Here is a 15,517-nt window from a genome sequence, read left to right as displayed (position 1 = left end):
TTCACACAGCAGAGAAGAGCTGTTATATCAAGGTGGGTGCCAAGGAAAACTAGAGCAGAAATCATGCAAATGCCTACGCAGCAACCAATCAAAATATTTAGGCAAAACCATTAAAAGTTGAATTTTTTTTTTGAAAATTGGTTTCAAGTACATGTATAGGGGAAAAAGAGAAAAAGGAACATTTTCATCAGATTGATACAGCTTCCCATCTCCTACAAGCACATACAGACCATAAAGTTATGTTAAACAAGGTACTGTAATGCTACCAAGTTATGCCATACAAAACTGTTCTTTTAAAACAACTAAAACAAACAAAAGCAATAAAAAAACAACTATTTATAACAAACAACTACAACAAAACTGTGCAAAGTAACCACACAACAATAAACAGCAATTAAATAATCCCCCCCTTCCCTGGACAAATGCTAAGTCATAGCTTGTAAATTAGTTTAAGTTTTTTTTAGCAAGTCAAAAACCTAAAATCCCTCCTCTCCACAGCTGTGCATAAGTAACCACACAACAAATAGCAAGTGCAATTAAATAATGACAATTTGTTTAACGTTTGCCTCTAAACTACATTCATGCACAGAGCTAAAGTATTTGTGTTGTGACAGAATAAAAATGGGACTTACATGAAGCAATTATACAGCCACCTTGCTGTGCAAGACCAAATCATAGCTAGGACTCATGACACAAAGCCTCACCCATCCATCGCTCCTTTGCGTAAAGGGTCAGGGGTCACATGCCCGCAGGAAATTCAATCTGCCAGGAGGTAGGGCAGAGAACCAGGAGGGCATACTGCTTGAGGAGGTGATCTCCTCACAATATCACCAGAGAGGCTGAATTCCAATCATTCTCGGGCTCAGGGGTTGAAAACTGGCAGCCAGCGAAATGAAATGTAGCCTCAAATAGCCAGCTACTGCATCCTTCCCCCTCCTCCTCCAGCATCCCTCCCCTCAGGTAGCACACACAGAGTCCCGGTGTGCCTAGGCTGCTGCTCTCTGGGCCTGTTGCTATGACAATGCACCTATAAGCAGATTACAGCTTGCAGGCAAGCAGGCAGAAGCTGCAGCCGGGCTTGGCTCAAAGAGCATGCTCTGTAAACATTGTAAAAGGTCACCTTTCCAAGCAGCTTCCCTTGCATAAACCCGACCCGGAGAAGAAGATGCTGAGGAGGGAGAGGGGGGCCTTTTCCTGAAGACTGCGCTGTACTTGTCCCAAGAGGGGACAGATCAGTGACATTTAATGCGTCAAACCTCCAGGAAGCATCTCCGATGGGAGAAATTACTACCTTCAAGCCTTTACTGACATCTGCTTATCTGCACTGAATGAATCGTTCTGCCACCGCACACTAGGACAAGCAGCAGGCACCTTGGTGGACTAGTGAGGATGAATGTGAAAGGAAAGCAGCAGTGAATTGGATGAGAGGGCTGAAGATTTGCAAAAACAATTTCCTACTCAGTCCCTAAGGAGCCCAATAATAACCACAAATGTGATATTTTCTTCTCTGGCCCCGGTTACCCACCAATACACAGGAAAGGGTTAATGGTGTAGTTATGGAACAAAATGGCAGCCTGATGCCTAACCCCAACGAAGCAACAGATCAAAGCAACTCCCTGACCAATGCACGCATTGGTAATAACAGATTACAGGGATCTTCCTGTATTAACCAGGGAAGCTACTGGAAAACTGAGCAGCGCTTAGCTGGCCCTGTACAGACAAGGATAATCCCAGGGAAGAAGGATTACAGTAACAGCACCAACCACAGAGGAGGGGAGGAGGCAGCATAAAGTTCAGCCTTACATGTTACACCTCCATGACAAAGCAATAGGAACCTAATAGGCATGTTCAGAGCGGAAGCCTATCATATGAAACCATTACCATTCCTCCAAGTAACAAGTTGGTTGCCAGGCACATGAATCTTAGTGAAGTAGGCCTGTATAACCAGAGGCGGCACTTTAAGTGGACCTGCCGATTCTGAACCCTCATGTCAAATCTGTGAAGATTTATAACAGAGCCACTTATGCAGATTAGGTTTCTTTTCCATGAGTGGCTGAACTGCTTGTTTGTCAGACAGTTCAGCCTCTCGGCTGCCGGCAACAGGCACCAATGGCAAGGTTTGGTGACACCGCACATGTCACAACACTTGCTGGTGTTACCCGGTGGTCTGAGGGTAACACCACTGCTCTCAAATGCAACACCATAGGGGGCTGCCTGTCCACTGCCTGCGCCGAGTGCAAGTGAGTGCCCGGCCAGTGAACGGGAGCAACTGTCAGGCGGTGAATTCAGCTGCCTGTGGAAAGGAGGTCTTCCTGTGAAAAACTTATAGTCCAAACTTATAGTTATAGTCCATGACCAGGGTGGACTATGTGTAGCCTAAAGTTCCACACACACACTTATGATCATCCATTTAAAAATGTAATGTGTGCATCGCTGACTAGGTTCTTCATGCTCTATCATGTTGGATCATTAATCAAACACAGAATAAACACAGAACATTTATATTGTGCTTTTCTCCTGGCAGACTCAAAGCGCCAAAGATGCAGCCACTAGGAGGTGCTCTATAGGAAGTAGCAGTGTTAGGGCTACTGTTGTTGTTGGAACTTTGTTATGGGTACCTACAGCAGGGAGCATACCACTTGTCCTCTTCCTCTTTTCTCCATACGACACAACAGGCTGGGAGCCAAACAGCATGTTTGTACACCAATCATTCCAAAACCATTACCCAAAACAATCTATCATTTTTGAATCACAAATAGGCTTAAAACGGTCTGATAGATATAGTCATCTGTCATTTTATAAGTTAATTACACGGGTTACCTGGTCTAGACTAGTGATACTTTACCCTAACATAGATATCTCCAAAGACCCATAAACTGTAAGCTGTAAAATAAGGCCCCTGGCTATTGATCAATAACCCACCAGATTAGCACTCCAGGCAAATAACTTTGATTAGAGTGGCGATCTCTGTGAGATTATAATGATTTTTGGATTCCAGGTGGAGATATTTCTGCGGCGCCAGTAACTGGATGCCAGAAAACAGGAAGGGGAAACGTCTTTACAAAGGAGACAGAGAGGGCAACAAAAACAGATTTATCAGGAGTGTGGAAAAGGGGTTACATTACTTGCGAGGTTTTTAGTGCTGTCTGTATCCTGTTAAAAAAGATTGTCACTGACAAGGTCAATAAAAAAAGAAATAGTCTTTAAGGGCAACATTGCAGGGAGTGAGTGCTGTACAGACACACTGCTTGACAATGGTGCAGGGATAAAGGGCCAATGCACAAGCGAGCTGCTTCCAGCTGTCAGGTAGACACGTGCATCATGGGGATCATCTGTTGGCAATCATCTAGCAATCCGTTCGGGCAGATCGCTAAAGGACATTTGAGGGCGGCTGTACATGTTAGATTGACACATTAGACTAGGGCTTTTCAACCCTGTCCTCAAGTACCACCAACAGTGCATGTTTTGTGGAAATCCACAGAGGCAGCTAATCAGCTCTGCTGAGACACTAATTACCTCACCTGTGCAGGTTTGTGGTTTCCTGTAAAACATGTACTGTTGGTGGGTCTTGAGGACAGGGTTGAAAAGCCCTGCATTAGACGCATCATTTGATTGCAGGCCGAGACAGGGAGACTGACTGTCTTGGCCAAATATGATCTAACACCTATACAACTGGCGTTCAGGAAGAGACGGCATGGCATGGGTCTAGTAGGTGTCAAGGGACCCACCTGCCACCTTCCTTGACCTCTCTCCACTTCAGGTTACCAAAAGGACCACAAGGGGGCCCCAAATCTACTACCTTGCCCAGGGCCCCATTACATCTTAATCCATCTCTGCCTAGGAGACATGATGCAGTTTTGATTTCAAAACGGTTTTGTACACAGATTGCACAAAACAATAAGTGGTTATACATCAGTAAGCTTGCACAGTATTGTATAGAGTTGTATAAACACATTACCATTGCACCCAAGTCAGGATTACTCTAACTGTAAACAATGCACCATGCCACAGGGGTTAGGTCCATGCAATAACCCCGAAAACCTGACTAACAGGTATTTAAAGAGGAATTGCAGTGAAAATAAAGCAATGAATAAAAATTACTTTTTTTTCCCCAGTATGAATTTATAAATGATTTAGCCAGTCTTTGCCCATTGTAAACTCTTTCCTCTCCCTGATATGCATTCTGAAATCTATCACAGGTGATGACATCTTTCGTACACAGGTGTAGCTAGACTTTTCAGCGCCGGGGGCAAAGACAGAATTTGCATCCCCCTCTGGACAAAATGGATGTGGTCACCCATCATAATGTAGGCGTGGTCATGGGTGGAGCCAATTGTACAAATTCTGTTTAGCTGGCTAGATGTGCCCTCTTCCCCCCTACAGATGGCCAGATGAGCCCTCTTCCCCCCTACAGATGGCCAGATGTGCCCTCTTCCCCCCTACAGATGGCCAGATGTGCCCTCTTCCCCCCTACAGATGGCCAGATGTGCCCTCTTCCCCCCTACAGATGGCCAGATGTGCCCTCTTCCCCCTTACAGATGGCCAGATGTGCCCTCTTCCCCCCTACAGATGGCCAGATGTGCCCTCTTCCCCCTACAGATGGCTAGATGTGCCCTCTTCCCCCCTACAGATGGCTAGATGTGCCCTGTTCCCCCCTACAGATGGCTAGATGAGCCCTCTTCCCCCCTACAGATGGCTAGATGTGCCCTCTTCACCCCTACAGATGGCCAGATGTGACCTCTTCCCCCCTACAGATGGCCAGATGTGCCCTCTTCCCCCCTACAGATGACCAGATGAGCCCTCTTCCCCCCTACAGATGGCCAGATGTGCCCTCTTCCCCCCTACAGATGACCAGATGAGCCCTCTTCCCCCCTACAGATGGCCAGATGTGCCCTCTTCCCCCCTACAGATGGCCAGATGTGCCCTCTTCCCCCCTACAGATGGCTAGATGTGCCCTCTTCCCCCCTACAGATGGCTAGATATGTCCTCTTCCCCCCTACAGATGGCCAGATATGTCCTCTTCCCCCCTACAGATGGCCAGATGTGCCCTCTTCCCCCCTACAGATGGCTAGATGTGCCCTCTTCCCCCCTACAGATGGCTAGATGTGCCCTGTTCCCCCCTACAGATGGCTAGATGAGCCCTCTTCCCCCCCTACAGATGGCTAGATGTGCCCTCTTCCCCCCCTACAGATGGCCAGATGTATCTCTCTTCCCCCCTTATGTGCCAAATGTGCCCCCTTCCACTGCTCAGATAGCCAGATGTGCCCCCTCTTCCCATATAGATAGCCAGCTGTACTCTCTATACATAGCCAGATGTGCCCCCGTTTTTCCACTGTTATTAACTACACTCCTCTGCAGAGAGAGCCCCCCCCCCCATAACTACGGCTCTGCTTTAGACCTGTCAGGTGAAGCTTTGCAGAATGTTTATTTCTGAGAATTCTAAAGCCAGTCAAAATAATGCCTGGTCTCCCAGAATGCTCTGGGTGAAAAATTCTGCAAAGCTATACAGCCTAGGCTAAGCATTACTAGGAAGAAGGGGCTACATGCCCATATGCAGCAAACTATAGCTATGTGAAGTGTTTCTGATGCTAAAAACTACCGTAAAGTGAGCATCCTGAATCATTTCCTGCATCCTACCACCATAGGTCACTATGGTGCCTCTTCAACTTAGGGTAGTAGAGGACAAAATGGCCTCAATTCACTAAGATCATGCTGGAGATAATATGGCAAGAGAAAACTTACCTCCACACATCGATCTTGCCTTATTAAAGTGTAGAGATAAGTTTTCACAGTGAGAGAGTTATCTTATCTCTTCACACCTCCTCTGTAGTTATTTTCACATGAAGTTAATTAACAGCCTGTCTTTAAATTTAGAATTCTGGAGTTATTTTAAGGATTGAAGAGTTAACTTTAGAGATCTCGCCTTAACTTAAAGACAGAAGAGTTAACTTTAGGTTTGCCTGAGGTAAAAGGTTTCCTGAATACTATATGCCTATCATTATTAAAAGACAGGAAATAAGCTTAGTGAATTGAGGCCAATGTCCACTTTCACAGCCATTAATATAATGAAAAAAGGAAAAAGAAAGGAGGGGGGGCGGGGTGGGTAGGGAGTGTGATGATAAAAATATACCTTCTAGATCAGATTGGTGGAAACACATCTCATGTCTGTGGACAGCACCAGCCTGGCTGGAGTGTCCCAAGGGTGAACAGACCGCTGGGTGAGGGACTGAGCACTTAGACACTTTAAAGCTACCGTGCTGCACATTAACATACTTCAGTATGAACCGACGAATCACTAACCTCAGACATCAGTCTCCTGCCTTTGCAGAGGACTCAGAGAACTCCATTAGAAAAACCAACAACTGGGAAAAGAGTGGTTGAAGCTAATTACTTTGGTGCCACTGTTAAATATGACCCATTTACGAGCCTGGCTGAAAGGAGGGAGCATTTTACAATCACTCAGCATGCTGCAAGACTTTATCATATTGCACTGAAATCTGCCTGCTAGGATTATGAAACCAGAAAAGGATAATGCCGCATTAATAGAGTCTCACCAACCATCAACAGCATGGACTCACATTACATCCATTAGCCGATATGGAGACAGGGAGAGCTGGGATGCTGCTACAGGGTACAGCAACTCCTTGTAGGGGACACACTTTGCACAAGCAGAGCAACCAGATGATGTTCTAAACAGTGTGTTTCTCCGAGACCAATGTAAAGCAGCACTCTGCAGCAAATGGCTAATGAGAGATTAGCCATAGACTGAAGGGTCTCGTTTACAAGGCTGCTTTGCTATAGAAATTCAGTTACTAAGCAACCTAAAGGCTAGATATACAAAGCCTATGACTGCGCCATATTGAACAATTGTAATTTAACTGTACTTTCTACAATTTAAAATTGTTTGACGTTATAAAAACGTCAACATAAGCAGGAGACAGAACCAATCAGCAAGTGCTAGCAAGGGATAAAAGACGACTGAGTTACAAAGATATATACAGGATCTTCTCAGAAAATTTGCATATTGTGATAAAGTTCATTATTTTCTGTAATGTACTGATACACATTAGACTTTCATATATTTTAGATTCATTACACTACAACTGAAGTAGTTCAAGCCTTTTATTGTTTTAATATTGATGATTTTGGCATACAGCTCATGAAAACTCAAAATTCCTATCTCAAAAAATTAGCATATTTCATCCGACCAATAAAAGAAAAGTGTTTTTAAAACAAAAAAAAAGTCAACCTTCAAATAATTATGTTCAGTTTTGCACTCAATACTTGGTCGGGAACCCTTTTGCAGAAATAACTGCTTCAATGCGGCGTGGCATGGAGGCAATCAGCCTGAGGCACAGCTCAGGTGTTATGGAGGCCCAGGATGCTTCGATAGCGGCCTTAGGGCTGGTTCAGACGGACGTTTGGAGGCGTTGCGTTTGCTGGCGTCGCGTTCAGCAGCGTTCGTGTGCGTTTGGATGCGGTCGCGTTTTTTCTTCCCCTAGGGGGACATTAGCCGTCGCGGTTAACCTCCCCTGGAAGCTACATGTAGCTTCCAGGGGCTCCTTGAACGCCAGGGAAAATCGGGACCCGAACGCTGCGTTCGTGCAAACGCGCTTGAAAGCTTGGTACAAACGCTCCCATACACTTGAATGGGAGCGTTTAACACCAAGCCCTGAACGCTGGCTGTAAACGCTCTGCAAGCGTCCGTCTGAACCAGCCCTAAAGCTCATCCAGAGTGTTCGGTCTTGCGTCTCTTAACTTTCTCTTCACAATATCCCACAGATTCTCTATGGGGTTCAGGTCAGGAGAGTTGGCAGGCCAATTGAGCACAGTAATACCATGGTCAGTAAACCATTTACCAGTGGTTTTGGCACTGTGAGCAGGTGCCAGGTCGTGCTGAAAAATGACATCTTCATCTCCATAAAGCTTTTCAGCAGATGGAAGCATGAACCCACTTTTGGACCAGAAACAGCAGCAGAGGCGCCTGACCTGGGCTACAGAGAAGCAGCACTGGACTGTTGCTCAGTGGTCCAAAGTACTTTTTTCGGATGAAAGCAACTTTTACATGTCATTCGGAAATCAAGGTGCCAGAGTCTGGAGGAAGACTTGGGAGAGGGAAATGCCAAAATGCCTGAAGTCCAGTGTCAAGTACCCACAGTCAGTGATGGTCTGGTGTGCCATGTCAGCTGCTTGTGTTGGTCCACTGTGTTTTATCAAGGGCAGGGTCAATGCAGCTAACTATCAGGAGATTTTGGAGCACTTCATGCTTCCATCTGCTGAAAAGCTTTATGGAGATGAAGATTTCATTTTTCAGCATGACCTGGCACCTCCTCACAGTGCCAAAACCACTGGTAAATGGTTTACTGACCATGGTATTACTGTGCTCATTTGGCCTGCCAACTCTCCTGACCTGAATCCCTTAGAGAATCTGTGGGATATTGTGAAGAGTAAGTTGAGAGACGCAAGACCCAACACTCTGGATAAGCTTAAGGCCGCTATCGAAGCATCCTGGGCCTCCATAACACCTGAGCAGTGCCACAGGTTGATTGCCTCCATGTCACGCCGCATTGAAGCAGTCCTTTCTGCAAAAGGATTCCCAACCAAGTATTGAGTCCATAACTGAACATCATTATTTGAAGGTTGACTTTTTTTGTTTTAAAAACACTTTTCTTTTATTGGTCGGATGAAATATGCTAATTTTTTGAGATAGGAATTTTGAGTTTTCATGAGCTGTATGCCAAAATCATCAATATTAAAACAATAAAAGGCTTGAACTACTTCAGTTGTAGTGTAATGAATCTAAAATATATGAAAGTCTAATGTGTATCAGTACATTACAGAAAATAATGAACTTTATCACAATATGCTAATTTTCTGAGAAGATCCTGTATATATATATATATATATATATATATATATATATATATATATATATATATATATACACACACACACACACTCAAATATCAAATTGTACACCAACTACTCACATCATGTAGTTGTAAAACCACTGGACTAAAACCACTGAAAAAGAAAAGGCACAGAACATTTCTCCTAGTGGACTCAAAGTGCTTCAGGGCTGCAGCCACTAGGGCGCGCTCCACAGGTGACCAGGAGCATTAGGGGGCCTTGCCCGAAGACTCCTTACTGTTTTACACACTTGCTTGAACTGAGATTCAAACACTTGTCAAAGGCTCAAACCTTACATCAAAGGTAACAGCCTTAAACAGTATGCTGTCCAGCTGATCCTGAGGTTAGTAATTCGGCAGCTTATACAAGTATGTTAATGTGCTGCACAGTAGCTGGAAAGTGCTTAGTCCCTCACCCAGCGGTCAGTTCACTCCCGGGACACACCAGTCAGGCTGGTGCTGTCCACAGACATGAGATGTGCTTCCACCAATCTGATCTAGAAGGTACAGTACATACCGGTATGTTTTTCTTTATGACTCTTTGTATATAAAACAGAATCAGATTCTGCCCCCCCCCCCCCCTTTCTACTAACTTTAACGGCTGTAAAAATTGATGTTTTAAGGTCTGGGACCCATTAAAGGTGACGCGATTTCATTGCGATTCCTGGAGCAATGGTGATTTGGCTACTTTAGCCACTGAGAGGATCACTCCAGAATCGCTTTACAAATTGCTGCTGGTGGGACCATCCCATAGGAATCAACTGGTGTAGCGCTTTGCCGATCGGCAAAATCTGCAAACAAACCTCTCCAACCTAATACATGGCATGTGTACCAAATTATTCAAAAGTTCATTAATCAATAAAAAAGGTGCATGACCAACCACATACACTTATTATTTCTCTACTAAAAATGTGTTTGATTGACTCTAAACTTATTGCCATCCTTTAAATTAATATATGACTAATTTTAAAATGTTTTTATATGAAGGAAAATGAACCAGAATAGAAAGGGCCATGTGTGGTTTGAATTATAAAACAACATTTTTCTTATGAAATCTTTATGGCATGTGTGACTAGGGGTGTGATGGGGGCGTGGTCAGGGGTGTGACAGGGGCATGGCTTAAGTGTCCCTCTTTCTCATCTCAAAAAGTTGGGAAGTATGTACAATATATACGGAGAACTGTTGCAAATACTCCAAAATATAAGTACAGGTGAGCACTGTACCAAATGTATCAATTCCGGCAGCATCTGCATGTTTAGCTGCAGAAATTAGCATATACAGAATTCATTTTCACCAACACTCAGATCACTCACAGTCAAACTATACAATTTGCTGTATGATCATTTATGAACGATTCTTTGCATGAACAATCGGATTAGATTGGGACCGTTAATGGAATAAAAGATCCTAACCATATCCGATCAGATTCATGGGATCAATTCAAAAATCAGATTGATTTCAATAATCTGATCAGATTGGTTAGGAGATTTTTCCTATTAGTTTCTGATGGATTGCAGCAATGGGACTGGACAGTGGATCGTTCAGGAAATTGGATCGTTAATGGGTGGATTTCAGCCTAGGCATTGTTTGTTGCTGGGAAGACTAAAATGATGAGTCACTAGTGGATGGCTCAGACTTCCTATATTCTTCCTAGAACGTGAAATCAATTCGCTAACAGATTTAATTCCAGTGCTGCAGACGCTGGCGGCTCCAGCGCTTGATCTTTATTGTGTGTTGCAGGTGCCCAAAATTCCATCTCAATGCCTGTATTTCAAAGGGGGGCACCTGAAAAATTGTGAGTTTTAGTCTGTTTTTTTTACGCCGATTGTCAGCAGTGGGCACAGTTAAAGTGAACCTCCAGACTAAAAATCTACTCAGCAGCACTGAAAAGGCTTGGTGTTTCTTTAACAGTTTCACAGCATCAGAACTTTTTCTTACCCAAGCCTCATTTTTAGCTGCACAGAAGAAAACTGCCCGGGCATTTTTCCCCTGATGCTGTGCAAAGCATGATGGTATTTCTGATGTGGTTGTTCTCCTTCTGCTGTTTTGGAACAAATTTGTTTTTTTAAACTCTGAATTTGACATCTGAAGCCTAGCGCGTGCAGCTGGGAGGGATGATCAGGACACAGGACAGATGGAACTGTGTCTCATGCTCCCAAGTCACCTGCTTCCAAACAAAAAGATAGCTGCCCCCATGAAATCACAAGCATTTGCCTGTTCTTTTAAAACAGGGTGGGTAAGAGATTATATTACCTATCTATTTTAATTAACATAACTAATGTAACTTAATGACAGTATGCTTGTTTAGGCTGAAGTTCCTCTTTAAGGTTAGGCATGGGTGGATAAGGTTAGACGTGGGAGGGCTTAATGTCAGACGTCAGGGGAAAGGGTTCAGTGTGAGAATAGGCTTAGGTTTAGCTGTAGTAAAATATCGGTATTTATTAAAAAAAAGCTTTATTAAGCATATCAATAAGTCAACTGTGCAGTGAAATACAGCAAACTATTTCAGAAACAACAACAATACATCTAACAAATCTGTATACGGGAGCAAAGAGCAGTCAGCTGGGCCGTTCAACCTAGGAAATGGGGTATCCAGTAAAAATATCGGTATTTAATACCAATATTTCACTATCATAATTTTCACTGTAATATAAGTAGACTGGTAAATTTACTGATATTCTACTATTGGGCTCCCCGGGGCGTTCAAATATCCCCATTGCCCTTTTTGCACAGACGCGCTGCAGAAAATCTCATCTGAAATAAAGAAGGGAACATATGTATACAAATAGATTATAGATTTACATGTGACATAATGTATATAGGACTGTGCCTGAAGCTGGATTGGATATCATAGGTTAGATTATTGAGAGGCAGGGAAGGTTGGAGTGGTGCAGTATAGAACTGAGATATCAGTTGGCACTGTACACTTTAGTACACTAGAGGAAATAAATAAGAGATCTGTCTGTGTAGCTTTGATGAATGTGCATAGCTGCAAGCAGCAGTATGCGTGTGGGTGTGTTGCGTGCCCTTCAGTCTGTATGGCCAGGCACACTCTGTGCTGCAGCACTGACGCTGCATCCTGAAGCTCTGCCCAGATCTCATTTGTTAATTACTTAAATGCCCAGTCTCTCTGCCAACTCTCCGGGGAGACATGGCAGCGCTCAGACATTGCATCTTAAGTGCTCAGGATTTATATGGCTTGAAGGGTAGGGACGCTGGGTCAGATATGGCCACAGAAATCATTTTTCTCCTCTCTGCTGCTGGTGCCAGTGGAAGTTTAATGCAGCGTATTAACCTAATCTTTCAGGCCTTCTTCAGTAAGAGCTTTGGAGGGAGATGGATCATCTGTGCGGATTTCCAGCAGATAGCAGTGCATTGTCATTAGAATTTTTTTCACTATTTTTTTAACACTATTCCAACTTTTCTCTATATTAAAGTGTTAAATGCGATGGCAAGAAACAAACACTGAGGAGGCTGATGGGAGTCCGCATTATGGCTAGAGATGTACGCTTCACCCAGTATAGTGCTCCTTTATATCTAGACGGCTCTCCATATCTATCAATCACTGGGGCTATATTTTATTAGTCTTGCTGCAAGCAGTATTATAGTATTAAGGTGCCAATATATTACTCAATTTTCCTGTTCAATCCATCATTTGACCATTGTATCTGATTTAGGGTGAATCACTTATGTTCCATTCTCCTTGATCAACGCAAATTGGCTGATACTTGGTTAAATCGATAAATTTCCTTGATTGGGCAGGATGGAAAATAACGGTCGATCGTAAAGGAATTGGCTACTGTTCACATGATTTCCATTGACAGAGAATTGATTTTTGGTTACAGCATGAAGGCACAACAACGTTTAGCTCCGTTAGTTAAAGAGAACCATAAAGGATCTCACTAGCAGTGTGTGGGCCACTAGTCGATCGACCACACGGTTGTTGATAGCCCAATAAAGTAAATCACTTAATCACTCGATGGAACATCAAGTAATGTATGGGAACCTTTAGTTTACATGTCACAATGTGTTGAGCTTGGAGAACTGAACGCGCAGGCGTCATCAGACAGTCAAAAAAGACTAACCCAATGCCCAATTATTTTTCTATTATCCATATAAATACAAGAGTCTTTTCAGAAGACAAAAGTCCCAGTCAATAGCAGTCAGATTTGACCATTTTGATTGGATCTGTATGATATCTACCAATTCTGAAGGGCAAAATCAATCAAAAGAGCAGTAAATAAAAATCAAAACATTGTTAGGGTAAAAAAACAAATAAACCCCGTAATGGGGTAAGCAGTGGTTTTACACCATCTTGAGCACAGCAAAGCTAGGCAACTATCTAGTTGTGTGTGGACAGCTTGGATAAGGCACCCTCTGTTACTTGGAGTGGTCGCATAGCGGGGCATTATCTGACCATGCTAAAGACACATTTCTTCAGAGCTGGAAACTTGCAAGCTTGACTCAGCTCAACATTCAAGTATGTATGAAAAATTACGGGTTAAACAACGCACAGCACTCACACGCGTGTTTCATTTACAGGGCTGGTTTCGACTCTTAGACTGCTGCAGGCATCTATAGGTGTTTTGTGTTTTCACATCCATACATCTAAAGGCTATTTTAGTACAAAACGACTTAAACAGTGGGCATATATAGGTGTTTTAGTTACCCAATATTCCTTTGATACACTCGCCTAAAAGGAGTTTAATACAAATCAGTGCCAACTTTCTACTTTGCAACGGGAAGCAGAAAACCCCACAACTCACAGATGGCACTGGTGTGTAGCTTTTAGAAAAATTATCTGTCAGTTTAGGGGTTAAAGACTTGGAAAAATGTATACCGCAGTTTCCCAGGTGATCACATGGAGGCTGGCAGAGGTAACAAGGCAGCATTAGCCTCTCCTGTACCACAACTCGCCAATGTATTTTAATGTGGAAATCCACTGGCCGCAGGACACAGCAACTGATGACAGGTACCGCAAAGAAAACACTAGATTACTGCCCTACCTCATAGGCAGCTTCCATTCATTTTCAGGGTGTGTGACTTACAGGGCAAAAAAGACAACAACTGCTTACTGCCCTGAAAGCAGTCTGTATGCAAATACAGTCATTAAATAACACACACACACACACACACACACACACACACACACACACACACACACACACACACACACACACACACACACACACACACACACACACACACACACACACACACACACACACACACACACACACACACACACACACACACACACACACACACACACACACACACACACACACACACACACACACAGTTTCTTCAGGTTTAAAAAGCCCCTCACTAGTGATATAACAACAGTTACTGCCAGATATTACAAATTAAACTAGTCTATTCAGTCTATCACAACAATAGATACATGGGTGCTTGCGCCGCAGGTAACTACCATCTACATCGGCCTGAGATCAATGTGGCAAAAGCTCAAGTGTTTACTGAGCAGCATTTACCCAAACGCAATGTGGAGAGGACCGGTCTCCACTTCTCCTGCAGCACTCATCGCAGCCAAATGTCCAGGCTACAGAAATGTCCAAGATACAGAAACCTACCTGGTATAGAAAGAGCTTGCAGAGCGGGTTCCGCGGCACCTCCTGAGAGTGAAAGCCATGGAAGCTCTCCGTCATGTCACAATGCAAAGTGTTAAACTAGTACACTGGTCTGCAGGCACACACGTTAATGCCAGAAAATGACTTTCGCTTAATCTGCAGGAATCCAGCCCACGTGTCCTGCAGTCCAGCAGAGGACTCAATCCAGCCCAGCTGTCAGAAGCTCCTACCATGCTCTGTGTTCTAACCACACCATTAGTTAATGCAAACCTGTCAGGGTTAAGCCTTTGTAAACCAACGTTGCTGCTTAGCTACAGGTACCACAAGGTGGCAGGAAGTAGCCTTGTTTGCTATCCGTGCAGCATTAGGCCTACACTGAATGCAGGTTGTCAAATCTCGGATTCTCAGCTTATTACGTACTAGTCAGAAACCAGAAAGACAGTCCTGGGCAAATCCAGAGTTTACTAACAAATTACAGCTGGCACATAAAAAACGGAGTTTTCCTTTAATTCTAATCGGTAAGAGCTGATTCTTAAAAATGTCCTCCTGGATTGGGCAGACTGGCTCCTGAATTGAGATTTTAATCTGTTTGCTTCTGTAGTGAGAACAGTTTGAATTTTAAACAACTGTTGTCTTATGGTTTGAGGGCAGCAGAGAAAGTGGGGCAGAGAGGAAGGTGCTTGCAGGCCTCTGATTAGGCTAAAGATTCCACAGCCTCATAGAACTATACTAGAGGTCCTAGACATGTTCAAGTACTCTGTACTTGTAGCTAATGTCAGTTTACAAACACTGCAAACTTGCAGCATATGAGAGGACAGAAAGACTATCTACACTTAAAAGCCCCTCCACTAAAGAAGGCTTCCCCTCTGCACAAACTCTTCTCACAGTTATGTGGGAGAACAGGTATTGTTTCTGCTCACTTCGGAACACCCAACAAATATTCTGTAGTGATGCACCTTGGCAGCAAGAAGATGTCAAAGTCTGTGATAAATTTAAGCATGTAAATCAGGGAAGAGGAAA

General features: G+C 43.7%; 1 protein-coding gene across 11 annotated transcripts in view; it reads right to left on the bottom strand.

Moving 5' to 3' along the window:
- The window catches only part of RASAL2 (RAS protein activator like 2), a 476,310-nt gene that overhangs the window by 83,124 nt on the left and 377,669 nt on the right, over positions 1-15,517 (bottom strand). Inside the window, exon 1 of one of the 11 annotated variants that reach the window (XM_068239659.1) lies at positions 14,501-14,581. The exons of 9 other annotated variants lie outside the window; for them this stretch is intronic. In XM_068239659.1, the coding sequence (XP_068095760.1) occupies positions 14,501-14,559 (59 nt within the window). In that variant the 5' untranslated portion in view covers positions 14,560-14,581. Of the gene's footprint in view, positions 1-632; positions 924-14,500; positions 14,582-15,517 lie in introns of those variants that run through there. One more of the 11 variants, XM_068239661.1, reaches the window with a different exon arrangement.

The sequence above is a fragment of the Hyperolius riggenbachi genome, chromosome 6 (genome assembly GCF_040937935.1).
Source record: "Hyperolius riggenbachi isolate aHypRig1 chromosome 6, aHypRig1.pri, whole genome shotgun sequence".
NCBI classification, from domain to species: domain Eukaryota; kingdom Metazoa; phylum Chordata; class Amphibia; order Anura; family Hyperoliidae; genus Hyperolius; species Hyperolius riggenbachi.
The sequence above is the reverse complement of the archived record's forward strand: the minus strand, read 5'-3'. Positions and strand labels throughout refer to the sequence as shown.